The sequence below is a fragment of the Pelophylax lessonae genome (genome assembly GCF_965119305.1).
Source record: "Pelophylax lessonae genome assembly, chromosome: 9".
NCBI lineage: Eukaryota > Metazoa > Chordata > Amphibia > Anura > Ranidae > Pelophylax > Pelophylax lessonae.
The window spans coordinates 253,420,758-253,447,840 of NC_138776.1; the positions used below are offsets into that span (position 1 = coordinate 253,420,758).

At 45.3% G+C, this 27,083-nt stretch overlaps 1 protein-coding gene across 1 annotated transcript in view; it reads right to left on the bottom strand.

The window, feature by feature from the left end:
- The window catches only part of LOC309564372 (uncharacterized protein), a 107,620-nt gene that overhangs the window by 74,787 nt on the left and 5,750 nt on the right, over positions 1 to 27,083 (bottom strand). Inside the window, exons 6-11 of the mRNA XM_082268999.1 lie at positions 25,437 to 25,822; positions 13,962 to 14,244; positions 13,653 to 13,852; positions 13,460 to 13,562; positions 12,982 to 13,086; positions 6,017 to 7,509 (exon numbers count right to left, since the gene is read on the bottom strand). Of these exons, the coding sequence (XP_082125125.1) occupies positions 6,017 to 7,509; positions 12,982 to 13,086; positions 13,460 to 13,562; positions 13,653 to 13,852; positions 13,962 to 14,244; positions 25,437 to 25,822 (2,570 nt within the window). The remainder of the gene's footprint in view (positions 1 to 6,016; positions 7,510 to 12,981; positions 13,087 to 13,459; positions 13,563 to 13,652; positions 13,853 to 13,961; positions 14,245 to 25,436; positions 25,823 to 27,083) is intronic.

Genomic DNA, 27,083 nt, shown 5'->3' on the forward strand with positions numbered 1-27,083 from the left:
GTGCAAGGTGGGAACTCACTGCCCATGCTGTCCAGATGAATATAGTTGATGAATATAGTTGTCAGCATAGCATATTGTCACGTACCTTGGTTGGAGGCCAAAGTGACATGAAGGCTTCCCCTTGGGGCTCTGGTCCAAGTACCCCTGAGGGTGGAGCAGGGGCCCAGGGTGCAAAGGAGCATGTGTGCTATTAATCAGGTAGCAAGCAGTGGTGGCCTCTGAACAGCAGTCAGCAACAGTGCAGGTACACCAGAAGAGGACCAGGGATGCCACCCAGGAACTGGACCTCAGAAGCTTGGCATAGAGGCTGCAAGGGCACATAGTCAGAGGTAGATGAAGACAACCATTAGGATCAGGGATGTGGTCAAATGGCAAGCCAGGGTCAGCATGGATAGACAGTAAGGACATAGTCAGAAGCCAAGCCACAATCATACACGAAGAGCAGGAGAAGTGTAGGCAAGCAGCAGACCGAGGTCGTTATCAGGAAGACGCAGGCTGGGTCAGCAATGGGAGATCAAACAGCAAGAGCAGGAACCCAGGTCATGGGTAACTGAAGAACATCCAGAAAAGGACAGACATCTGGGCCTCCTTTAAATAGGCAGCTTGGTGCCATTCCCAGAATTAAGAATGTGCCAACATGACAGTGCATGCTGGTTACTGGCCAAAGTCCATCTCTGTGCTGGAACATGTGCACAAGCATGAGCTGCATGAGTATGAGCATTAGCTGTACGAGTATTGGTGCCCTGACACATATAGAGTGAACAGATAAGTGTAGGTATAATATAACATAGCATATAGAGTGCGGGGATCGGAATATGTAACACTGTATAGAGAAAATGGGTCAGAGTATACAATATACAATTTAGCTTATAGTACAAGCCGGTAACAGATTGATCTTGATCTAACTGTCAATTGCGGTCATGTGATGGGTAGATCTCAACCCCACCATGGTGTTGTTACCACTGGACACCCAGGGCACATGCCAAGAACCATGACTAAGAACTGTGAGTGACAGGGGACACTTGTGTGTCATTTAGCCCTGCTGTCAGCTCACCCTCAGAAGCCTATAATCCCACTGTCACAGTTGTGAGACTGTAGATGTGTACAGGAGAGAAGAATGGAAGAGAGTGCAATGTCAGAAACAGGGGTGTAGTATAGCCTGAGCTAAAAGCAAATAAATGAATTGGGGTCATTGAAAATAATAGTGCCCCTTTATTGGTTTCATTGGGAGAAATAGTGCCCCATTACTGGTGTCAGTGGAAGGAATAGTGCCTCATCATTGGTATTAGTGGGAGGAATAGTGCCTCATCATTGGTATCAGTGGGAGGAATAGTGCTCCATCATTGGTATCAGTGGGAGGAATAGTGCCCCATCATTGGTGTCAGTGGGAGGAATAGTGCCCCATCATTGGTGTCAGTGGGAGGAATAGTACTCCATCATTGGTATCAGTGGGAGGAATAGTGCCCCATCATTGGTGTCAGTGGGAGGAATAGTGCCCCATCATTGGTGTCAGTGGGAGGAATAGTGCCCCATCATTGGTGTCAGTGGGAGGAATAGTGCCCCATCATTGGTATCAGTGGAAGGAATAGTGCCCCATTATTGGTATCAGTGGGAGGAATAGTGCTCCATCATTGGTATCAGTGGGAGGAATAGTGCCCCATCATTGGTGTCAGTGGGAGGAATAGTGCCCCATCATTGGTGTCAGTGGGAGGAATAGTGCCCCATCATTGGTATTAGAGGGAGGAATAGTGTCCCGGTATCAGTGGGAGGAATAGTGCCCCATCATTGGTATTAGTGGGAGGAATAGTGTTCCATCATTGGTATCAGTGGGAGGAATAGTGTCCCATCATTGTTATCAGTGGGAGGAATAGTGTCCCATCATTGGTCAATGGGAGGAATAGTGTCCCATCATTGGAGTCAGTGGGAGGAATAGGGCCCCATCATTGGTATCAGTGGGAGGAATAGTGCCCCATCATTGGTATTAGTGAAAGGACTAATACCCGGTTGCAGACTTGTATAAAGTACTCAAAATTTCTACTTGAGTAAAAGTACAAGTGCTCGATCAAAAAGTGACTTGAGTAGAAGTGGAAGTGCTCACAGAAAAAGTTACTTAAGTAGAAGTACTAAAGTATTCAACATTTTTTTTACTTAAGTATTGCAAGTAGTTTTTTCAAAAAATTTGCTACTTAAGTACTAAAAGTAAAAAAGTACCAGTAGTTTTGAAAAAAAAATTCTACTCAAGTACTGAAAGTAAAAGTACAAGTACTGTGTTATGTAGTTATTAAAGAAAGAAGTCAAAAGTTTGAACGTCATATTGTTTTTTATTATTTCAAATGATTTATTCAAATGATTAACCTGTGTTTGTTAGTAGTTTCTTGATGCACTTTAAGCGCTGTAGCACCATTTATTTGTTTGTTTCATATTTTCTTTTTATTGGAAAGATTTGGTATAGCAGCTTTTATTATACACAGCCTTTTTTTTTTCGTATGCGCTCATTTACAAATTACATTATACACATTTTTTTGAGCTTTATGCAACCTGCCATCTACTGTTCTGGCAGTGGTAATTTTTATAATTGTAACGAGTAACTATGCAGCACAAAAAAAATATATCGGAGTAGAAGTATCGAAATCATCGAAAAAATGTAGTGAAGTAAAAGTGGAAGTAGGAGAAAAAAATTCTACTCTAGGAAAGTACAGATACCGCCTTTCGGTACTTAAGTACAGTACTTAAGTAGTTCTACTTCGTTACTATACATCTCTGCCCGGTTGTTGGTGTCAGTGGCAAGAAGATGACCTACTGCTGCTGATAGTGGCAAGAATATTGCCCCAAGGGCCAGAAAAGGCAAACAAAGGGCCGCATATAACCTCCGGCAGCAGTTTGCAGACCACTGTTGTAGAGGTTGCATTCTGACCTTCAGTATAAGAGGACGGGGCATTCTTCTTCTAATCACTAATGTAAGGGGCATTCACCCACCGGCCAACAATTAATTGGTTTTAGCAGGGGGTTCCCTGAGACCTGAACATTATTTCAAGGTTTCCCCTGGGGTAAAAAAAGGTTGAGAAAGGCGGCATTAAATGGTTTTCAAATTCCAATGTGTGAAAACTAGGCTATGGTATTTAGAGGGATTGCATATTTGTTTTGTACATTTTTTGGCTATCTCTTAAAAATATATTTTTATAACATTTGTGAATTTTTGCAAATATTTTATTTTCTGCTTATGGGCTCCAGGTTGAGAAATAGGCTCCCTTTTATGTTAAAAGGCTCACGGTTTGAGTTGTTAATAAAATAAATTAGTTGTGTTTACACCGCTCAGTCGTCTTCCCCACCAAATTTCGCCTCAATATTGCACCACTGCCACTCCCCTAAAATTTAAAATTCTTCCAGCACTAATTATACTGACTACGCTTGCCCCTGGACTTGTCCTCGGCTAATTTACAGTATATACTCGAGTATAAGCCGAACCGAATATAAGCAGAGGCACCTAATTTTACCACAAAAAACTGGGAAAACTTATTGACTCGAGTATAAGCCTAGGTGTGGGAAATGCAGCAGCTACTGGACCCAACTGGACCACCACGAGACCCAAAACAGGGGCTGCAGGCATGGTGCAGGGGCTGCGGACATGGTACAGGAGATGCAGGGCTGTGGGCATGGTACAAGAGATGGTTCAGGCATGGTATAGGAGATGGTACACACATGGCACAGGAGATGGTACAGGCGTGGCACAGGGGATGGTACACACATGGCACAGGAGATGGTACAGGCGTGGCACAGGGGATGGTACAGGCGTGGCACAGGAGATGCAGTGCTGCGGGTATGGTACAGGTGAATCTCCTGTACCATGCCCGCAGCACTGCATCTCCTGCAGAAATGCAGGGGCTGTGGAGGAGTCTCACTTACCTTTAAAAGAGGCACCTTACATTTCAAAATGGCGCTTCACGGCGCCAACGCGCATGCGCCGTCTGCCCCGGAATACCCGAACGTGTACAGGCTTTCCTGAGCGGCGGCGGCGCATGAGCACTGACCGGAGAAAAGGTAAGTGAGACCGTGTCTCGAGTATAAGCCGAGGGGGGCTTTTTCAGCATAAAAAAACATGCTGAAAAAGTCGGCTTATACTCAAGTATATACGGTAACAGACCTTATCCTGCTCTCCTGTGTATGACCCCAGCTATCTGACTATGTTTGCTCTTGTCCACACCCAATACCTGACCTTGGCTTTGAACTGGCTTCTCTTCCGGCTCCTGGTCATTTTGCTACTTCCCACCCGTGTCCCGTCTGAGTACCTGGACATCTCATCTGAAGGCACTCCAGTCAGAACATCTCTGAATTTCCAGCAGGCGACCTGTGCTTCTTTGAACCTTACTTCCCGTTTCACCTTGAGGCTGGGTTCAGACTGATGCGGCTGCAGGTTCATGCCTGGGGTCCGGTCCGTGTCTGTTCACTGTTTCAGGTGCAAATCAGGTCAGAATTTTTGCCTGTAATCACTCCTGAAATGGAGCAAAAGACGCACAGGACCCTTTTCCAGTGCGCTCCGTAGCTGCGTGAACCAGCTCCATTGAGAGCCAGTCACACTCTCCTGTCATGCAAATTGGATGTGGGGGAAACCGGCACCCAATTTGCATCGGTGTGAACCCAGCCTCAAGGGAGTCTGGAACTTATGAGCAAGGGAAGCCCTCTCTCCATTGGCCTCCAGCACCAGGTATGTGATAAAAACTTTTAAAAAATGTTAAATCAACCGGTTGCCGACCACCTGCCGCCTTTTTACTGCGGCAGGGCGGCCCTCCTGCGCAAACCGACGTAGACCTATGTCGGTCGCGCATCTGCAGCTAGGGGGTGAGCGCGCGCCGCCGGCAGCGCACTCCCGCCCCCACTCGGCAGCAGGGACTCCGATGCACGGGGCAGGTGGCTCCGATTGCCGCCTGACACCCGTGATTGTTCCCTGCTGAGAGAGAAGAACGGTCAGCTGTTGTAAACACAGCTGACCGTTCTTCTCCCTGGAATGATCACAGAGCCCCTATGATCCTTCTATATAGGATCACATGTCTCTATGGTCATTTCACAAGCTACGCCCCCCTCACAGTTAGAATCACTCCCCTAGGCTCACATTTAACCCCTTGATCACCCAGTGTTAACCCCTTCCCTGCCAGTGTCATTATTACAGTAACAGTGCATATTTTTGCACTGATTACTGTAGTAATGTCACTGGTCCCCCCAAAAGTGTCAAAAATGTCAGTTAGGGGTCCGATCTGTCCGCCGCAATGTCGCAGTCCCACTAAAAATCGCAGATCGCTGCCATTACTAGTAAAAAAAAAAACAATAAAAATTACATAAATCTTTCCCGTAGTTAGTAGACGCGATAAATTTTGGGCAAACCAATCAAAATACGCTTATTGCAATTTTTTTTTTTCCACCAAAAATATGTAGCAGAAAACAAATTGTCCTAAAATTTAAAAAAATTTAGATTTTTACTTTTTTTTTTTTTGGGAATGTTATATAGCAGAAAGTAAAAAATATTGTTTTTTTTTTTTCCCAGAATTATCGCTTTTTTTTGTTTATAGCGCAAAAAATAAAAATTGCAGAGGTGATCAAATACCACCAAAAGAAAGCTCTATTTGTGGGAAAAAAAGGACGTAAATTTTATTTGGGTACAGCGTCGCACGACCGCGCAATTTTCTGTTAAAGTAACGCAGTGGCGAATCGCAAAATATGGCCTGGTCATTAAAGGGGAAAATCCTACGGTCCAGAAGTGGATAAAAAATGATCACAAAACATGAAACTCTGCGGGTTTTGGTTTTATTTAACTTAATGGCAATTCAATCAATGAGAAGTCTTTGGATTCCCAACACATCATTATCCCTTTAGGACTAAAAATGAACAAAGATTTTAGCTTCTTGAAAAACAATATTTTTGATGAATGTGGTACTGGATTCAAGTACTTCACAGTACGTGGCAATTGTATTCGGCTGAAGTTCATTTTTATGGCTTCTACCATTTGCATCTTCCACTGCTAGACAGGGTTTCCTTTCTTGTGGATTCGGCTACTATGAGAAGCCAGGTCTGACTTCCTTTTAAATCCTTTCCCACAATCTGAACAGATGTATTGAAGATCACTCTTGTGAATTATTTGATGTGAAGTAAGATTTGATTTATCGCTAAAACATTTGCCACATTCGGAACAGGAATAGGGCTTCTCCCCCGTGTGAAGTCTTTCATGCGTGATGAGAATAGATTTGTGGAAAAAATGTTTGCCACATACAGAACAAGAAAATGGCTTCATCCCCGTGTGACGTGCCTGGTGTTTGGCAAGGCTTGACCTTGTGGTGACACATTTCCCACACTCTGAACAGGAGTACGGCTTCTCTCCCGTGTGACCTCTATGGTGAACCGTGAGTGAATGTTTCGAAGTAAAACTCTCCCCACATTCTGAACAGGAATACGGCTTCTCCCCGGTGTGAGATCTCTGATGGGAGAGGAGGCGTTTTCTCTCAAAAAACCGCTTTCCGCATTCCATACAGGAAAAGGGCTTCTCTCCTGTGTGCACTCTATAGTGTTTAAGGAGTAAATGTTTATAGGAAAAACACTTCTCGCACTCAGAACAGGAATAAGGCATCTTGCCCGTGTGAGTCATCTGATGAGACATAAGACGGGCTTTCTGGAAAAAAGATTTCCCACATTCCGAACATGAAAATGGCTTCTTGCCCGTGTGAGTCCCCTGGTGTGAAATCAGATGCTGCTTCTGAGAAAAACACTTCCCGCACTCCGAACACGTATACGGGTTTTCCCCGGTATGAATTCTTTCGTGTACTATAAGATACGATTTAAAGAGAAAACTTTTACCGCATTCGGAGCAGGCAAATGGCTTCTCCCCAGAGTGCATTCTCAGATGTGCGGTAAGATTTGACCCTTTAGCGAAACATCGGCCACATTCAGAACATGAGTATGGTTTCACACCTGTGTGGATCCTCTCGTGTTCAGTAAGACTGGATCTCTGAGTGAAGCCTTTCCCGCAGTGGGAACATGAAAAAGGTTTGATGCCCCTGTGAATTCTCTCATGCTGAATAAGACTGGATCTCTCTGTAAAACCTCTCCCACATTCCAAACATGAAAAAGGCTTCACCCCCGTGTGAATTTTCTGATGTTGAAGAAGATTGGATCTCCGAGCAAAACATTTTCCACATTCAGAACATGAAAATGGCTTTTCCAGTTTGTGATTGGCACGGTGTGAAATAAGCTCTTCTATCATGGTGAAAGACTCCCCACACTCATAACACGGGAAAGGCCTATCTTCTGTCTGTGGTGTGTGCTGGATGGTATGATAGGCATGGTCAGGAAACCACCCCCAACGTGTGGAGGCATTGGGTGATGAATCTGCACTAGGAGGTTCTGGATGGAGATTTGCGGCTATGGGGCTTTCTTCTGAAGAATCGGATGTGACCTCATCATCTTCTATTTCCCCATCTGAAGGGGTAATGGAAAGCTCTTCGGTGTCACTTCTGTATCGTCCATCTGAAGGAGATAAGACAAATAACACTGTAATGTAAGTCACAAATATTGGATATTTCTTTTTTTTGTGTAGCACCCACCTAGACACGTGGGTGCTAGGCAGGTGGAATATAGTTTGCTCTGTCTGCTTATCAGGGGAGTCTGATTATTAGTTATGCCTTTTGCATGTGTCCATGTGTGATTCATCTGGTCTGAGGGACTGTCCCCACAATAGGGAGGCCTGTTGGACAGTGGAGGAAACCCAGCCAGTGACACACAGGCTTTTGTAGCTGTCCCAGTGGGTTGGCACAAACAGTGGTGCATCCTGGGATAGGCTATAAAAGTCAAGTGCACATGTGACAGGGGGTCTTTGGGCGAGAAGCCAAGTCTCAGAAGGAGGGTACGGCTGTTTCTCCTTATGCAGTTATGAAAGGTTGTCACAGGCAGTCAGTCTGGTGAACCTGAAGGTGTTGCTGAACCCGGTCCGGTGGATGCTGACAAGTGGAGTCTGGAGGCAACGGTGACGCTGGAAAAACAGTGTCCCTGAGTACAGAGGAACTTGCCCGGGGGTCTGCCAGGAAGGGGACCACTCCAGAAGCTAGGGTCAGCAGTTGGGTGTCAGCACACAGGCATTGAGAGGAAAGGGGGTGCCAGTTTCAGAACCCTGAAGAGAATATTTACACAAGAATATTTAAAGTACCTTCATTTAGTGGTAAAGTGAAGCAGCGGCCTTGCCGCATTCTACAGCAAGCTGTCCCTCAGAATGTGAATAGGTAATAGTTGGAGTATCCCACTCATCCCTTATCCTATCCAAGTTCTCAATAAAACCACAAAAACCAACATCCCCTGGATGGATTACTGACTGGGTCAAGAACTTTTAATGCTGTTATCTGCTGTCCGTTGCTATGGGTAACCCAGGGGAATCCAGAAAGTGTAATTCTCAACAGTCCTCTAGGGGGCAGTGCTACATATGTTTTGTGAAAAGAACGATCTTTAAATCAGATGCACCAATATAGAGCCGGACACCTCGGCACCAAGAAACCGGAGCGGAGATCTATGGCTGAATTTAAAGTACCAGATAACAAAGACAGTTCAGAGTTTATATCAGTAATGGACAAAGGAGCTCATGGCTGCAGGTCTTACTAGGCTAGAAGATGTGTGGAATTGCTGAGACAGATATTTCCGTATGGGTTGTGTATTTCTTTCTGGGCTGCTGGAACTTGTAGTTACGCATTGCCTGGGAGGCTTTCTGGACTCTACTCTCTCCTCTGCTCTTCCTGCATCTGCTGCCTGTGTGGTCCTGAAGCTGCTCCCAGAACACAAAGCCCTCTGAGAACCTGCAAAGAGTTTGTGAAGAACCTCTGCCTTCTGGAGCTCCTTTCCCTGCCACTCTGTCTCGACTTTTTCACCTAAGGTTGCTGTTGGATGGTGAATGCCTGAACCCTTGTTGTGCATGGATTGTTGCCCTGGGCTTAAAGTGGTTGTAAAGGCTGAAGGAGGGAGCAGTGTGCAGCTTCCCCCTCAACCCCCTCTAATACTTACCTAGGCCAAATCCAGATCAAGCGATATGCACGAGATTCAGGGCTCTCCTGGGTATCTCACTCTTGATTGGCTGAGATGCAGGATTCATTGGCTCCTGCTGCTGTCAATCACAGCCAGTGAGGCAGGAGCGGGGGGTGGGCCTGAGCTGGCCGGGAAGTGGCTTGCTATGGGGGCACTTGTCAAGAGGGGGGCCCAGAGCGCTGTCAGGGGGGCTGCGAAGAGGAGGATTGTGGCTGCTCTGGGCAAAACCACTGCACAGAGCAGGTAAATATGACATTTTTATTATTTTTCTTAAACATTTTTCCTTTACAATCACATTAACACCTACTGTACCAGATTGTTGCATGTCCATTTTGTGCCTGGATTGTGGCCCTGGACTTAACCCTGCTGTACCAGATTGTGGCCTGTTACTCCCTGCAACAAGATCGTTGCCCTGTGACCCTGGACTTAACTTCTGCTGTACCAAATTGCTGCCCTGTGCATGTGGACTCACCCTTGGATGTGCCCTATTGTCATCCTGGTAAATTTCTGCCTGTCCCTCACTGTGTTTGGATTATTGCCCTATGAGCTTCCCCTTATCTGAATTCCTGCTTTTTCAGCACCCCCAAATAAACAAACCCCTTGGTTAGGGGATCTAAAACCATTCTTTTTTTAACAATGATTATTATTCATGTTTAAATAAGCAGTACATACTGAGATTATTCTAGTAAAAAGTTTTTGGACCCGTCACCCCTGATGGAAGCAAACTGTGAACGGGTATTAACTGACATTTGTAAGTCCAGATAAGTATTGGGGGATGGTGGGGAGAGATTCTAATATTGCACAAAAAAAGAGAATAATAATATACCAAGGCACTATCCCTCACTAGCAAGGCATAACAGTAGGGAATAACCACCCCTCTCACTCCCTCAGGAGAAACGGGTAGAAATAGAAGGATTTGAGAGTGCCAGGCATAAATAGACATATAGACAATGTTAAAAAAAGTAGTACATTTTCTCGATATCAAAAGCCTAAAAATAGGACAACATCTTGAAATGTGGGTATTTCTGGAGCTGGATCTACGCGTTTCGTCCAAGTGTGAAGGCTTCTTCAGGATCCGAGACAGATGAATTAACACCAGACCGTTTGGTTCACAGGCACATAAGAGCGTCCTTCCTTGCTGCCCGCAATCAGCCGACTGAGACCAGGTAAGTCCCAATTGGATCTTTCAAGCCATTAGCCCTATCTGGGTGCCTTTACTTATGAGCATAGAAAGACTACTGACATAAAACAAAACTATAAAACCGAAACAAGGAACAAGGAGCTGTCTCCGCAGAGGATTGTCCAATCTTCTAACATCATTATACTATGAATCTAACACTTTATGGCTAATTTCTGAGAAAAGGAGGGGGGGTGGTTTAGGAGTGGGGGAAGACTGGAAGGGCCACCACTAGATGCGTAAGCATATGTTCTAGTTCAATACAGAAGAGTAGGTTCCTATGCGTCACTTAAGGTTTGTATTTTTGAATGAAACCTATGGTTTAACAACGTAACAGGGTTCGATTTTGTGTTTATCCAGTTTTACCAGTGTATATGGAACTTCTGGGGTCTCCTTTCTTTATATGCAACTGGCCTAAAACCATTCTTAATCTCCATGTGTGTTTTTGTGCCGCTCACACTTCCGTCACAAACACAATTAATAAAGCTGGATTTCGGACAATTATATGTTTTTATGATAAAAATAAAAATAAGGACTGTGATAAAAGGTTAGGAACTCAAAAGTTTTAATCTTCCCGTATCACCAACACTAATTCCATTAATTTCTTGTCCTGGTGCCACAGTTTAAAGAAATGAGGGGAAATCTCTCCAGTGGAGTCCCAAAGTGGGGTGGAGTCCCTAGCAATAAAAAGTAGACAAATCCATCCAGCACCAGACCCTTAACACATGAGGTTCAAAGCGCATGATTAACCGCTCCAGGCCATGATTGCACCCAAGCCTCCTCCACAAACAATGTAAGGTTAATAGCCCTGCATTGTACATGGTGATGCCAAGGAGCCAACCACAGGCAAGAGGGAGAACAGAACAGCGTTGGAGCAGGCCACAGTGGGGGTAAGGTAAGCAATACAGCATTTTAAGCTCCCCTTGTACCTAACAAGCATTAAACTAGGAATGCACCGAAATTAAAATTCTGAAACCGAAAATTCAGGATGCCCTTGGCCGAAAACCGAAAATGACTTTTTTCCCCCAAATTATTTTAAAATAGTTACAGCCTGTATATAGATGCTCCTAGCACTATATACCTGTCCCATAGCTGTATTATACAGGTATAGTGCCAGGGGGTAGCTAAGTATAAGGAAGCAATGATGCACATCATAACACATAATATGTTGTCACTCTCTGATCCCCACAGATGGCAGGTTGACTCTGGTTCTGCTCCTGTCCTTCCTATCTGCAGCGGCCATACAGTAGAAGATGGAAGGAGGAGGTGGGTGGAGCCAGAGAGTCAGTAATAGGCGCGGAGGAGGACGAGGAAGATCCTCCTCCGCTCTGCATGCTGGGTCCTCTCTTCGGCCTCGCTTTCCTCTTGGGACCGTGACGTCACTGGTTGCTAGTAGATACATATTCGCCAGCACACTAAGATCACATGCTTGCACTATATTTTTCTGATGTGATCTTAATTGGAATAAAGTTTTAGGACTGCTTTTGCAAGATCCTTGGTGTGCTGGCGAATATGTATCTAGTTGTATCCGATCCAGTTGCCAACTGGTGATCGCTTCAGCACCCAGTACACACGAGCCTACAAACCAGGAAGGTGTGCGATAGGAATATGAACTATACTGTCACTGGTTGCTAGACGCCAGGTGGCTGGCGATTCTAGCAACCAGTCTAGCACAGGGCGGGCGAGGAGGTACAAACGGTGTGTCTCGGGAGCCGGCCACGGCCGGTCACACACCATATAAGTTAAAGAGAAAGCTGCTACGGCCAATAATTTTCGGCATATATGACCCGTTTTCGGCCGAAATGGGATAGGCCCGTTTTCGGCCGAAATGGGATAGGCCCGTTTTCGGCCGAAATGGGATAGGCCCGTTTTCGGCCGAAATGGGATAGGCCCGTTTTCGGCCGAAATGGGATAGGCCCGTTTTCGGCCGAAAAATTTGGTTGCCGAAATGTTGGTGCACCACTACATTAAACCTTAGCTTGTAAGCCAGAGTTGGACTTTAAAGCTCATTCTCTACATGTGAGTGTACAGTGTACTATGGTGTGTCAAATGGTCCCCTCCTGGGGAGGGGGGGGGGGGGACTCCTCACGGGGTAAGGCAAAGTCAGGTCCACCTAACCAAAAGAGAGGCAGACCCAGCTTCTTATGATTAGCCAAAGCCGACCAACCAGTGCAGTGTGGGAGGCTCTCCTAAAAAGAGACCCCCCCCCCAATGCGGCCCAATGGCTGCACCTCCTCCCCCTAGACTTGGAAACAAAAATTGGCCTAGTCTTACCCATAAGGCGCTGTGCAAAAAATGTTAGTGTTGTGGCTGAGTACCCTTTCTCACCCATATTGATACTTAAAGCACCCGTGGGATGTCACTCCTAAGGGGCGCTCAACATTATGAGTTCTCTACCTTCCCAGCCCCCTCATCAGACCAGGTAGCACCGCTCAACTCAAGAGGCACTGGGCCCCTCGGAATCTTCAACCAGGGAATTACTCCTAGCCTCCACCACACATACCTCAGAACCCCCATCATACCAGCAGGGATACTATACAGTCAGCCAAAAGATTAGAATGATGGTGGAGCAACCCTATCGAACACTGATAGGAACAGATACTACACTCGATCTTCACCCTCTGATTGAATTATAAGCCAAGGCCAACGATTTTAGGTGTTCTAAATCTTCTCAAAGTCACTGCAAAATCTCTTGAAGAGAAACAGAAAAAAACTTTTACAGCAAGAATAAGGATTGATTTTCTTTAACTACTCACCTCTGCTGAGTTCTATAGGAGTTCCCTCCTCTTTAATCTTTACACGTTCTTCTTCCTCCTCCTCGGCTTTGACATCTCTCTGAGTCTCTTTGGTGTCTCCGGGGTCTGTGAATAAAGATGAGAGTGAAGCCCCCTGTACTGAGATGTATGAGAGTTCCCAGAGAGTGTGCGTGGTAACCCCCAGCTCAGCTGATCCCCACTCAGAAGTAATCCCCAGCTCAGCTGATCCCCACTCAGAAGAAACCCCCAGCTCTGCTGATCCTATAGTTTTCTGATCCTCCTAGTCTTGTCTCTTGGCTGGTAATACACAATGACTTGATGTGAGGAGGAGCTGATGGCTCTTGACTCCCCCACTGGGCACATACTGTCTCTCCCCATTACTGTCTACTGACAGAGGGGGGGGGGGAGAAGAGATTGTTGTAGTGACTGAACAAGGAGAATCTGGGACTCCTCCCTGGATTTACTGTTTATTACTCACCTGTGCTGATCTCTGGAGGAACTTCCTCCTTCTTACACCGATCATCGCCCATCATAGAAGTTCCTTCCTCATTTTCAACTTTAACAGTAACTAGGCCTTCACCCTAGATAGGACAACATCATATATTTAAAACAGAGTATAATGTATGATGCAAAGAGTAGAATTTTTAATTCAAACTTTTAGTTCCTCCTACCTGATCCTCCTGAGGGATCTCCTGATGTTCCTGTGTGGGGTCCCGGGAATACAGAGGACGGGGACATCTCTCTGGTGGGTTCCCATTACTGGATCCATCTACCTGATGATGGTGAGGGATGGTGTGATCTTCCTGTGTGAAATCCCGGGAATACAGAGGACGGGGACATCTCTCTGGTGGGTTCCTATTACTGGATCCATCTGTAGGAAACACACACACTGACTGAATACATTGTTTCTATGTCTTTATATCAGAGGATGTGTGTATCTAGGTGGATCCTCAATACAAGAAATTAAAGTCTCCTCTTACCCGGTGATGTGAGGGTTGGCTGGCTCGCCATCATAGATGTGAGGGTTGGCTGGCTCGCCATCATGGATGTGAGGGTTGGCTGGCTCGCCATCATAGATGTGAGGGTTGGCTGGCTCGCCATCATAGATGTGAGGGTTGGCTGGCTCGCCATCATAGATGTGAGGGTTGGCTGGCTCGCCATCATGGATGTGAGGGTTGGCTGGCTCGCCATCATAGATGTGAGGGTTGGTTGGCTCGCCATCATAGATGTGAGGGTTGGCTGGCTCGCCATCATGACCTTCTTCTACAGACCCTTATGTCTTTCAAAATTATTCCCACTCCTCTGCATGGGAGTCTGTTCTTGGAAGACTTTTAAACACTGCAACACATTAATTAAAACACAGCAATGTTAAGGGATTGTTCACACTATTAGCAGTGACCTGCGTTTTTTTTCTGCAGTGGGGAAAATGTATGTCACTGCTAGGGTTCATATAAAAGAATTGTTTTCTACATGCCCCATTGACGCCGAAAACACTGGTGAGCTCTAGAAAAATGTAGCATATCGTTCTCCACAGCGTGCTCCATGCCACCACACAGCAACATGCTGCTGTGCACATGAATGGAGTGTCACCGAGTCACACTTCAAATAAAGTTAAAGCAGAAGTAAACCCAAATATCTAACAGTTTAAAAAAACAGTTATATTTCCGGTACATGCCGGGAATGTAACTCTCCCATCGGTGTACTCTCTACCAAACTCCAATGGCTGGTGTCACAACTGATCACATGTGCACCACCATGGCAGTTGAAGATCAAACCGAGACCAAGATGGCGGCTTCCTTGGCTAAAAAACGATAGGAGGGTTTACCTCCACTTTAAAACGGAAGTTAACTTCCATCCCTGACTTTTACCTACAGGTAGTGTAGATATCATCTAAACGTGCAGCGTTTAACCACTTTAAGACCAGAAGGATTCGCCCCCCCTTAATGACCAGGCTTTTTTTGGCACTGCGTGACTTTAACGGACAATTGGGCGGACGCTGTACCCAAACAAAATTTACGTCCTTTTTTCCCCACAAATAGAGCTTTCTTTTGGTGGTATTTGATCACCTCTGCGATTTTTATTTTTTGCGCTATAAACAAAAAAAAGAGCAACAATTCTGAAAAAAAAAAAAATAACAATATTTTTCACATTCTGCTATACAACGTTCCCCCCCCCCCCCCAAAAAAAAATGTAAAAATCAAAATTTTTTAAACATTTTAGGCCAATTTGATCACCTGTGCGATTTTTATTTTATGCGCTATAAACAAAAAAAGAGCAACGATTCAGTTAAAAAAAAGAAAAATAAATAAATAATATTTTTCACATTCTGCTATATAACATTCCACAAAAAAAAAAAAAAAAATGTAAAAATCAAATTTTTTTTGACATTTTTAGGCCAATTTGTTTTCTGCTACATATTTTTAGTAAAAAAAAAAAAAAAAAAAAAAAAAAAAAAATCGCAATAAGCGTATTTTGATTTGATCGCGCAAAAGTTATCGCATCTACTAACTACGGGAAAGATTTTTGTCATTTTTATTGTTTTTTTTTTTTTTACTAGTAATGGCGGTGATCTGCTTTTTTTTTTTGCGGGACTGTGACATTGCGGCGGGCAGATCGGACCCCCTAACTGACATTTTTGACACTTTTGGGGGGACCAGTGACATTACTACAGCAATCAGTGCTAAAAATATTCACTGCTACTGTAATAATGACACAGGCAGGGAAGGGGTTAACATTATGGGTGATCAAGGGGTTAAATGTGTGCCTAGGGGAGTGATTCTAACTGTGGGGGGGGGGGGGGGGCATGTGAAATTACCATAGAGACCTGTGATCCTATATAGAAGGATCACAGACGCTCTATGATCATTCCAGGGAGAAGAACGGTCAGATGTGTTTACAACAGCCGACCGTCCTTATCGCTCAGCGGGGAGCAATCGCGGGTGTCAGGGGGCAATCGGAGCCACCTGCCCGTTGCATCGGGGTCCCCACTGACGATCAGGGGCGGGAGCGTGCCGCCAGTGGCGCGCGCTCGCCACCTAGCTGCCACCAATCGACTTACGTAGCCCTACGTCAGTTTGCCTAGGAGAGTCGCCCCGCCGCAGTAAATATGCGGTAAGCGGTTGGCAAGTGGTTAAGAGAGATTTACTGACATCACTGGCGCATGCGCTCTGAAGGATTGGCCACCTGTGCCGTTCCTTCAGCGTCCTGTGCCGTTAACGGCGGCTGCCATGCGTGGACGTGACATCATCATGGCTCCGGGCCAGCCACAGAGCCGGGGCGGGACCTCCTAGACAGCCAATCACGCGCGTATAAACATAAATAAAATACATCGAAGTGCTCTCTGCCATTCCAAAGAAAACACTTATTGTAATAAAAGTCACAGGAACATCCTCCTGGTAGAGAGCGTAGGAGAGATATCACAATGCCGGCCGAGAGGGATAGCAGCGGGGTGACGTGTAGCGCTGTAACTCCTCCTCCCGTACGCGTTACGTCCTACAGGACTTCGTCAGGGGTACAGGCAGCACTGTCCTCTTCCAGGTGCTGCTCAAGCGACTTGTTGTCTGTATACTGGACACAGGGGAGTCGCTCACACATGGAACCTCCACCATTCAGAGAACGTCTTGTATTTTTTCAATTAATACTAGGTGTTTCTGATTGGATGAGGCTCATTCAATCAGAATCTTTGTCTTGTCCAATCAGAGAGCGTCTTTTAATTTTTTTCAATGAATACTAGGCGTTCCCTGATTGGATTAGGTTGTGAGGAGGAGCGAATGCAATCAGAATCTCTGTCTTGTCTAATCAGAGAATGTCTTGTATTTGTTCAATGAATACTAGGTGTTTTCTGATTGGATGAGGCGGTGAGGAGGAACAAATGCAATCAGAATCTGCCTTGTCCAATCAGAGAACATCTTGTATTTGTTCAACGACTACTAGGTGTTCCTGATTGGATGAAGCGGTGAGGAGGAGCAAATGCAATCACAATCTGTCTTGTCCAATCAGAGAATGTCTTGTACTTTTTCCATGAATACTAGGTGTTCCCTGATTGGATGAGGCAGTGAGGAAGAACGAATGCAAACAGAATCTGTCTTGTCCAATCAGAGAATATCTTGTATTTGTTCAACGACTACTAGGTGTTCCTGATTGGATGAAGCGGTGAGGAGGAGCAAATGCAATCACAATCTGTCTTGTCCAATCAGAGAATGTCTTGTACTTTTTTCAATGAATACTAGGTGTTCCCTGATTGGATGAGGCTCATTAAATCAAAATCTCTGTCTTGTCCAATCCGAGAACATTTTGGATTTTTTCAGTTAATATTAGGTGTTCCCTGATTGGATGAGGCAGAGCAAATACAATCAGAATCTCTGTCTTGTCCAATCAGAGAACGTCTTGTACTTTTTCCATGAATACTAGGTGTTCCCTGATTGGATGAGGCAGTGAGGAGGAGCAAATGCAATCACAATCTGTCTTGTCCAGAGAACGTCTTGTATTTTTTCAATAAATACTAGGTGTTCCCTGATTGGATGAGGCAATGTCTTGTCCAATCAGAGAACGGCCTGTATTTTATCAATGAATACTAGGTGTTCCCTGATTGGATGAGGCTCATTCAATCAGAATCTCTGTCTTGTCCAATCAGAGAACGTCTTGTATTTTTTCAGCTAATATTAGGTGTTACCTGATTGGATGAGGCAGAGCAAATGCAATCAGAATCTGTCTTGTCCAATCAGAGAATGTCCTGTATTTTTTCAGTGAATACTAGGTGTTCCCTGATTGGATGAAGCGGTGAGGAGGAGCAAATGCAATCATAATCTGTCTTGTCCAATCAGAGAACGTCTTGTATTTTTTCAATGAATACTAGGTGTTCCCTGATTGGATGAGGCTCGTTCAATCAGAATCTCTGTCTTGTCCAATCAGAGAATGTCTTGTATTTGTTCAATGAATACTAGGTGTTTCCTGATTGGATGAGGCAGTGAGGAGGAACAAATGCAATCACAATCTGTATTGTCCAATCAGAGAACGTCTTGTATTTTTTCAATGAATACTAGTTGTTCCCTGATTGGATGAGGCGGTGAGGAGGAGCCAATACAATCACAATCTGTCTTGTCCAATCAGAGAATGTCTTGTATTTTTTTTTTCAGTGAATACAGAAGAATTCTCTGATTGGACAAGACAGATTGTGATTGCATTTGCTCCTCCTCACCCAATCAGGGAACACCTAGTATTCATTGGTAAATTACAAGTCGCTCTCTGAATGGTGGAGGTGCTGAACGATTGGCGCCTCTGTGTTTAGTAAATAGGCAGCGAGTCGCTCGATCGCAGTGACTGTATGCGACCCCCACCCCAATGTTCTATATATCAGAGGAGCCCCCCTCCCCCAATGTTCTATATATCAGAGGAGCCCCCCCCCCCAATGTTCTATATATCAGAGGAGCCCCCCCCCCAATGTTTTATATAACAGAGGAGCCCCCCCAATGTTCTATATATCAGAGGAGCCCCCCCCAATGTTTTATATAACAGAGGAGCCCCCCCAATGTTCTATATATCAGAGGAGCCCCCCCCAATGTTTTATATAACAGAGGAGCCCCCCCAATGTTCTTTATATCAGAGGACTTGCAGGAAGAAGATGCTTTGTGGGTGTGGCATGATTCCCCTCCCCCTCCCAGTCCATACACAGAGTGCTGGGCCCCCCTTCTCTTACAATAAGAATATTATTATTACCTCCTCCCCACTGGGAACTCTGCAAGCTGATGGGCAACACCAGACATTTCCAGGAAGTATAGCAAATCCTCCTCTTCCATCTGTAGGCTACAAGAAAATGGCCGCCACCCCCAAAAAACCCTATTGGAACGCATAGCGGCCATGTTGGAACGCATGGCGCATGCGCACTACGCAATTTTCGCTCAAAAAGGTCACTTTCGTTCCATTTTCTGACGGGACTCCGTCCAATATAGGAACTGATAACACTGATAATAGTGTCCATGATACTTTGTAAATATTCACTGTCCGTTTCCTAATTACAACTCTGTGGTTATAAGAGACGTTTTTGCTGGGAGGTTTCGCCCTCTAGTGGTCGCTCGCTGTTCAGCAACCCGGGCCGTGGGCGGTGCCAGATAGAAAAGTCTGCGGCTGCGCACTGCAGCGTGCGGTCCAGAGCCTGAAAGCCGAAGCCTCGTTGCTATGGTGACTGTTCGCGCCTGCGTGTTGTGAGTGATTTAGCTCTATATGCTCAGGGGGGATAAGGCGGCCATTTTCTTGTAGGTCAAATGTAGAAGCCAGGGATATTCTATTATTATTGAGAGCAGTTGGGGGGTGTGAGGCTGGGGAGTGTGCTCCCAGTGAGGAGGAGGTGATAATGTCTTATTATGAGAGGAGGAAGATAGAAAGGGGGGTCACATAGCTAGAAAGGGGGTCACATAGCTCTGGGCTGCTACGACTACTGTGTACGCTGGTTGCTGAGCTCCAGGATATGAGTCCATTGCTCTATGAGCCTCTAAGATTGTGAAGTCGGTCAAGTTTGATGGCCGGCGGCCTCCAGTGCCGAGTGGCTGCACAGTGAGCGCAGGCGGTTGTTGCGGGGCACACCGATCTGGGGGCTCCCTCACACCATGAGTAGCGCGCAGTCTTTTGAGCGTTCCCGCATGCTGCATTTTTTATTGGGCTGCTTTGTGTGGGTGAAACACGCAATAAAAGGTCCTGGCGGGATCTTCCCAAACACGCATGGTGCTGCGGCACCATAAATTTTAGCAGGTGTCAACGTACACGCGTTTGGTAGATGTGTGGGGGTGTCAGTAGGAATTAATGTCAGGTCTGCAAAAGGCAAGTCCCCCCCCTTTCTAGCACAAAATCACCCCTCCTAGCACAACCTCCCCCCAACTCCCCCCTCCTGCCACAAATCCCGCCTCCTAGCACAAATCCCGCCTCCTAGCACAAATCCCGCCTAATTTCCCCCTCCTAGCACAAATCCCCACTCCTACCACAAAGTGCCCCTAACCCATCCCCTTCTCCCAAACCCCCCTCCTAGCACAAACTCCCCCCAAGTCCCCACTCCTAGCACAACCTCCTCCCAACCCCCCAAATCCCCCCTCCTAGCACAACCCCCCAAATGTTGCCTTTTAGCACAGCCTCACCCCAAATCCCCCCTTCAAGTACAAATCCCCACTCCTAGCAGGAAGCGTCCCTCCCCAACCCCGGCTCCCAAACCCCCCATCCCAGCATAACCTCCCCCCAAATATTCACCCCTAGCACAACCCCCCAAATTCCACCTCCTTGCACAACCTCGCCCCAAATCCCCCCCGCCTAGCCCAAATCCCCACTCCTAGCACAAAGTGCCCCTCCCCGACTCTCAAACTCACCTCCTAACACAACCTCCCACCAATTCCCCACTCCTAGCACAACTTCCCCCCTGCTCCTAACCCCCAAAATGCCCCCTCCTAGCACAAACCCCCAAATTTCGCCTCCTAACACAACCTCACCCCAAATCCCCCCTGCCTAGCACAAATCCCCACTCCTAGCACAAATCCCCACTCCTAACACAAATCCCCACTCCTAGCACAAAGCGTCCCTCCCTAACCCCGGCTCCCAAACCCCCCCTCCCAGCATAACCTCCCCCCAATTATTCACTCCTAGCACAACCTTCCCCCTGCTCCTAACCCCCAAATGCCCCCTCCTAGCACAAACCCCCAAATTTAGCCTCCTAACACAACCTCACCCCAAATCCCCACTCCTAGCACAAAGCGCTCCTCCCCACCCCCGACTCTCAAACCTCACCTCCTAGCACAACCTCCTCCTAATTCCCCACTCCTAGCACAACCTCCCCCCTACTCCTAACCCCCCAATATGCCCCCTCCTAGCACAAACCCCCAAATTCTGCCTCCTAGCACAACCTCGCCCCAAATCCCCACTCCTAGCACAAATCCCCACTCCCCACCTCTGGCTCTCAAACTCACCTCCTAACACAACCTCCCAGCAATTGCCCCCTCCTAGCGCAACCCCCCAAATTCTGCCTCCTAACACAACCTTGCCCCAAATCCACCATTTACCCAAGTGGTGCCACTTCCTCTCTGTAGAATGTTTCATCATTGTTGCCGGTGAGACCCTCCACAGTTGTGTCACCCACAAATCGATGATGTGGTTGGAGCTGAATTTGGCAGTGCAGTCGTGGGTCAGCGGTGTGAAGAACATAAAAGCATTGTCCTTCGGAACCGGAGTAGACGCTGCATCCAACCGCGCCACCGCAATCAGAGCCCAATGCATGGCCCATAAAGTTCAGGGACAATAACTAGAGCCCCTCCGGATCAAGAAATCTCATTCCTGGCATCAAAATGGCAGCATACATGTGCCAGGAAAAGAAAACCCCCGTTGTCCTCTGTGATGACCTTAAGGTGAATAACTCCACACCAAGTTCACTATATGGACCCCTTATGTATTTATACACGGAGATCATACCCCCCTTATGTATTTATACACGGAGATCATACCCCCCTTATGTATTTATACACGGAGATCATACCCCCCTTATGTATTTATACATGGTGATCATATCCCTCCTTAATCTCCTCTTCTCAAGAGAGAATAAATTCAGTTCCTCTAATCTCTCCTCATAGCTGAGCTCCTCCATGCCTCTTATCAGTTTGGTTGCCCTTCTCTGCACTTTCTCCAGTTCCCCGATATCCTTTTTAAGAACTGGTGCCCAAAACTGAACACGTATGCTTTAATGGCTTGGTGCCAGGAAAGGAAAATTCCGGTATTTGACACAATTTTCCACTTCCTAGGGCCAACATGGCAGCATATTATCACATGTGTGCTACCATAGACTGGCACCAGGAAAGGAAAATTACAGTAAGTATTTGATATTTTTTTCTTTTTTCTTTGTCCGCCCACACCCATCAACTATGTACCCGAAGGAAGGGCTGGAGAAAAAGCAAGGAAAGCTCGCACCTCCTTCCAGCTCCGCATTCTCTTCAATGTTGACTCGTCACTTTGGCCTCTGTGTGACTAGAGAAGTTCTAGTTCTACTCTAGTTCACCAACTGGTGGCCAGGCCTTAGAGAAACCCTGGTGGCCCAGATGACCAGTAATATAGCCAAAATCTTCAGGCCTGTTTGCGAGAGATCACACCAAGAACTCCAGACCATGGAAAAAGATCGGACCCGAGCCGCAAGCCCTATTAAAGTCTATGGGACTCGAAACTTTAAAAATCAAAAGTTTCTAATTTTGGAGGCTTATTTTTAAATTATTGGCCACCCAGATGACCAGTAATATAGCCAAAGTCTTCAGGCCTGTTTGCGTGACATCACACCAAGAACTCAAGACCATGGAAAAAGATCGGACCCAAACCGCAACCCCTGTTAAAGTCTATGGGACTCAAAACTTTAAAAATCAAAAGTTCTCATTTTGTTGAAGGCTTATTTTCAAATTATTGGCCATAAAAAGAGTTTGGGGGTCCGGGCACTGTCCTGGGGACACAGACAGAATGGCAGTCTGGCTATTTGAACAAGGCAGATTGTCGCTCAGTCCGTACCGTAGGCATGGATATGCAGTTCGGTTTTGGGCACCAGTTCTTAAAAAGGATATCGGGGAACTGGAGAAAGTGCAGAGAAGAGCAACCAAACTGATAAGAGGCATGGAGGAGCTCAGCTATGAGGAGAGATTAGAGGAACTGAATTTATTCTCTCTTGAGAAGAGGAGATTAAGGGGGGATATGATCTCCATGTATAAATACATAAGGGGTCCATATAGAGAACTTGGTGTTGAGTTGTTCACCTTAACCACTTGCCGACCGCCGCACGACTATCTACGTCGGCGGTCAGCCCCTCACAGGCAAACTAACGTAGGGCTACGTTGCTTGCTTGTGAGGGTCTAGGGAGCGAGCGCGCGCCCCCCGGGGCGCGCTCCCGCTCCCGCGTGGTCACGGACCCCCCCGCGCGTGTGACCAGCGGACCCGATGTCCGCCGGTCACTCGGCGATCGGCGGGGGAGAGGGAGAATGTCAGGCAGCTTGTGTAAACAAACTGCCTGTCATTCTCCTCGCTGCAAAGACACTGATAAAACGGATCTGGTATGTAGATCCGTTGATCAGTGTCCTTACAGCTAGAGCCACAGCCAATCACAGTAGAAACCACGCCCCTAGGGATACACACAGCCCCTCCCTTCCAAATAAAGTTAACCCCTTCACTACCAGTGTATTTTTACAGTAACAGTGCATATGTATAGCACTGATTACTGTAGAAATGTCACTGGTAACCCCAAAAGTGTCAAAAATGTCAGTCAAGGGTCCGATCTGTCCGCCACAATGTCGCAGTACCGCAAAAAAAATCGCAGATCGCCGCCATTACGCGTTAAAAAAAAAAACAACAAAAATGACAAAAATCTTTCCCTTTGTTAGTAAACGCGATAACTTTTGCGCAAACCAATCAAAATACGCTTTTTGCGATTTTTTTTACCAAACATAGGTAGCATAAAATAAATTGGCCGAAAATTTTTAAAAATTTTGATTTTTACATTTTTTTTGGGGGAATTTCATATAAAAAAATGTGAAAAATATTGCTATTTTTGCAAAATTGACGCTCTTTTTTTGTTTATAGCGCGTGATCAAAAAATCGCACAGGTGATCAAATACCACCAAAAGAAAGCTCTGTTTGTGGGAAAAAAAGGACGTCAAATTCGTTTAGGTACAGCGTCGCACGACCGCGCAATTGTGCGTTAAATTCACACAGTGCCGAATCGCAAAATACCCCCTGGTCGGAATGGGGGTAAAATCTTCCGGGGCTTAAGTGGTTAAGGTCATCACAGAGGACAAGGGGGCACTCTTTATGTCTGGAGGAAAAGAGATTTCATCTCCAAATATGGAAAGGTTTCTTCACCTTCTTCTTAAGAGCTGTGAAAATGTGGAATAGACTCCCTCCAGAGGTGGTTCTGGCCAGCTCAGTAGATTGCTTTAAAAAAGGCCTGGATTCTTTCCTGGGTGTAAATAATATAAGTGGGTACTAATATTTATAGGAGAAATTGATCCAGGAAATATCTGATTGCCTCTCGGGGGATTAGGAAGGATTTTTTTTCCCCTGCTGTAGCAAATTGGATCATGCTTTGCTGGGTTTTTTCGCCTTCCTCTGGATCAACTGCAGGTATAGGATTGTGTATATGGGATTGTATGGTTGGGTTTTCTTTACTGTTTTTTGTTTTTTATTGGTTGAGCCAGATGGACTTGTGTCTGTTTTCAACCTGACTAACTATGTAACTATGGATCCAGTGTTTCTGTAAAGCAGGGGCACCGATCCATGCCTTCCAATAGTATAAGCACCTCCCACACTACACCAAAACACCAGCTAGGAACACAGTTAACCCTTTTGCTCGCCCCTGATGTAAACCCCTTCCCAGCCAGGGTCATTAGTACAGTGACAGTGCATATTTTTTTTAGCACCGATCACTGTAATAATGTCACTGGTCCCCAAAAAAGTATCAAAAGTGTCAGTTAGTGTCCAATTTGTCCTCCGCAATATTGCAGTCCCGCTATAAGTTGCTAATCGCCACCATTACTAGTAAAAAATAAATTAAAAAAAAATATCCCATAATTTATAGATGTTACAACTTTTAGGCAAACCAATCAATAAACGCTTATTGGGATTTCTTTTACCAAAAATATGTAACAGAACACAAATTGGCCCAAATGATGAAGAGATTTATTTTTTCCGTTTTTTAATGGATATGTTTTAGAGCAGAAAGTAAAAAAATATTATTATTATTTTTTCCTTTTTTTTTTATTGGATATGTTTTAGAGCTGAAAGTAAAAATTATTATTATTATTTATTTATTTATTTTTTCAAAATTGTCAGTCTTTTTTTTGTTTATAGCACAACAAAAATGTAGAAAAATGCAGAGGTGATCAAATACCATCAAAAGAAAGCTCTATTTGTGGGGGGAAAGGGGGGGGGGTACAGCATCGCACGGCTGCGCAATTGTCAGTTAAAGTAACGCAGTACCGTATCGCAAAAAATGTAGGTAAATCTTTCGGGGGTAAAGTGGTTAAAAAAACATGCAGGAGTTTTTTTAGGACTATAAATGAATTAAAGGATCTCATCGAAGGAAATGTTTTACCCGGACTTGCAATGTATCAAAATATACCTACAGAATTTTCTTCTGTGCTTGGCGTGGTTTAAAATGCTACGGGAGGGCATGGGTAATGGTAGGATCACCATCAGGTTGCACGGTTGCCCTCTGGTTGAACAAAAAAAAAAAAAGAATCATGCATGGTCTTCCTATAGCTCCACCTGCTGGCTCAAGAGAATAAAAAATATTCATAGGCATTATTTCATATTGACTTGACAAAGGAAATGTTTCTCGAAAATTTATTTTTTTTCTGTCCTGACCATAATAAATAAAAGGAAAATTATATACAAAACAAGTATCCATTCCCTTTAGGATATCATTTCTGGAAATAAAAAGACGTAGATCATCTATGTACATTCTCACTTGAATGAACTCTCTGATGTGCAGCTAAAATCCATCCTGCGCGAAAGCGTTTTCCACATTCCGGACAAGGAAAAGCCCCCACCGCCGTGTGAGTTATCTTATGTTTATCAAGGCTGGACCTGTACGGGAAACTCTTCCCGCATTCAGCGCAAAAAAATGGCTTCTCCCCCGAGTGACTTCTGTAGTGTATGATGAGATATTTTTCATGCGTAAAGCGTTTCCCACACTCGGGACATAGATATGGCTTCTCCTCTTTGTAGCGTAGCGGCTGAAGAGTTGGCGTCATGGCTTTTTCTTTTGCCACGTAGGCTGTGATGTCCTCATCTACTATTTCACTGTCTGGATATTTTTCGGTGTTGTACCATCTGTATCGTCCATCTGCAGGAAATAGGGAACACGTGATAATGAAGCAGTTAGATATGATTACATTAAAGTGGAACTAAACCCCCCCTATCATTTTCAGTAGAGGTGCACCAATACCGTTATCCGCATTGATGCCGATACCAAGCATTTGCGTGAGTATCGGTACTCGCCCCAAATGCCCCTTATGCCGAAACCGATACTTTGCGGTGCGATCTTATGTATCAACACAAACTGAATAGGCGCAAATTGCATGCATATAAAGTGGCCTGTAAATATATATATATATATATATATATATATTGTATATACACACTATATTGTCAAAAGTATTGGGACGACTGCCTTTACCTTTAATACATAAAAGTTACCAGAACCCCAGTTCTGCCTATCTAGAAGGACTTTACTGGCAATGCTTGAGACCAGATTGGTAAAAATTATAATCTTTATTTTTCAAGTTAAACAACAAGAATCACATATCGTGACCAAAAACTTACAGTGATAACCAGAGCAAACATATATAACCATATATCACAAAAGACATATTTTTTAAAAGCAGCATAACAGGACATGAAACAAACTGGAACAAAGGACACTCTCTCCTGGTAGGGGAGTAAGGGTAGTCCTTTATATCCCACACAACCACCATGAGGTGGCCCAGTTCCAATAGTAAAGAGATAATACAGCCAGTAGGTCGACGCGTTTCGCAAATCTTAGCTTTATCAAGACCAAGCTGTAAATCAGTCTTTGTTTAAGTTTGTCATTTGAGACCTTGTAATGGAGCTATGTCCATGAATCCATCAGGGGAACACCAAAGTCAGCTATCTACTTCCCCATTTTATATGTGCCACATAGACAGCCCTTGTGTAGGGGGAACTGATATGTATGCGACCAAAAAACTGCAACTCACTGGCCATCTTCTTTTTGAGCCAACAATCTTGGGCACTCAATATGAGCATTAAATCCAATGACACCATAGAATAGCTTCCGCAGTGGAGAACAAAAATGCAGCCATAGGGGTATATATCCTTTCCTGAAGTACCCTATATTCCCGACAGGGCCATCTTCCATGTATGTCCTGCTGCAAATGGCAACCTTTACCTTTAGTTGCCCTTGGGCTGAACGAAAAAAAAAAGAACATCGCAGATTCATCCATTCGCATCGATCGATGTGGATGAAGAAATCTCTGCTAAGAAAAGTGTTAAAAAATATATGGCGAAGCTTAGGGGAGATCCACCCGCTGTGTCCACCCCATCCCCTATGCTTCGCCATATATGCT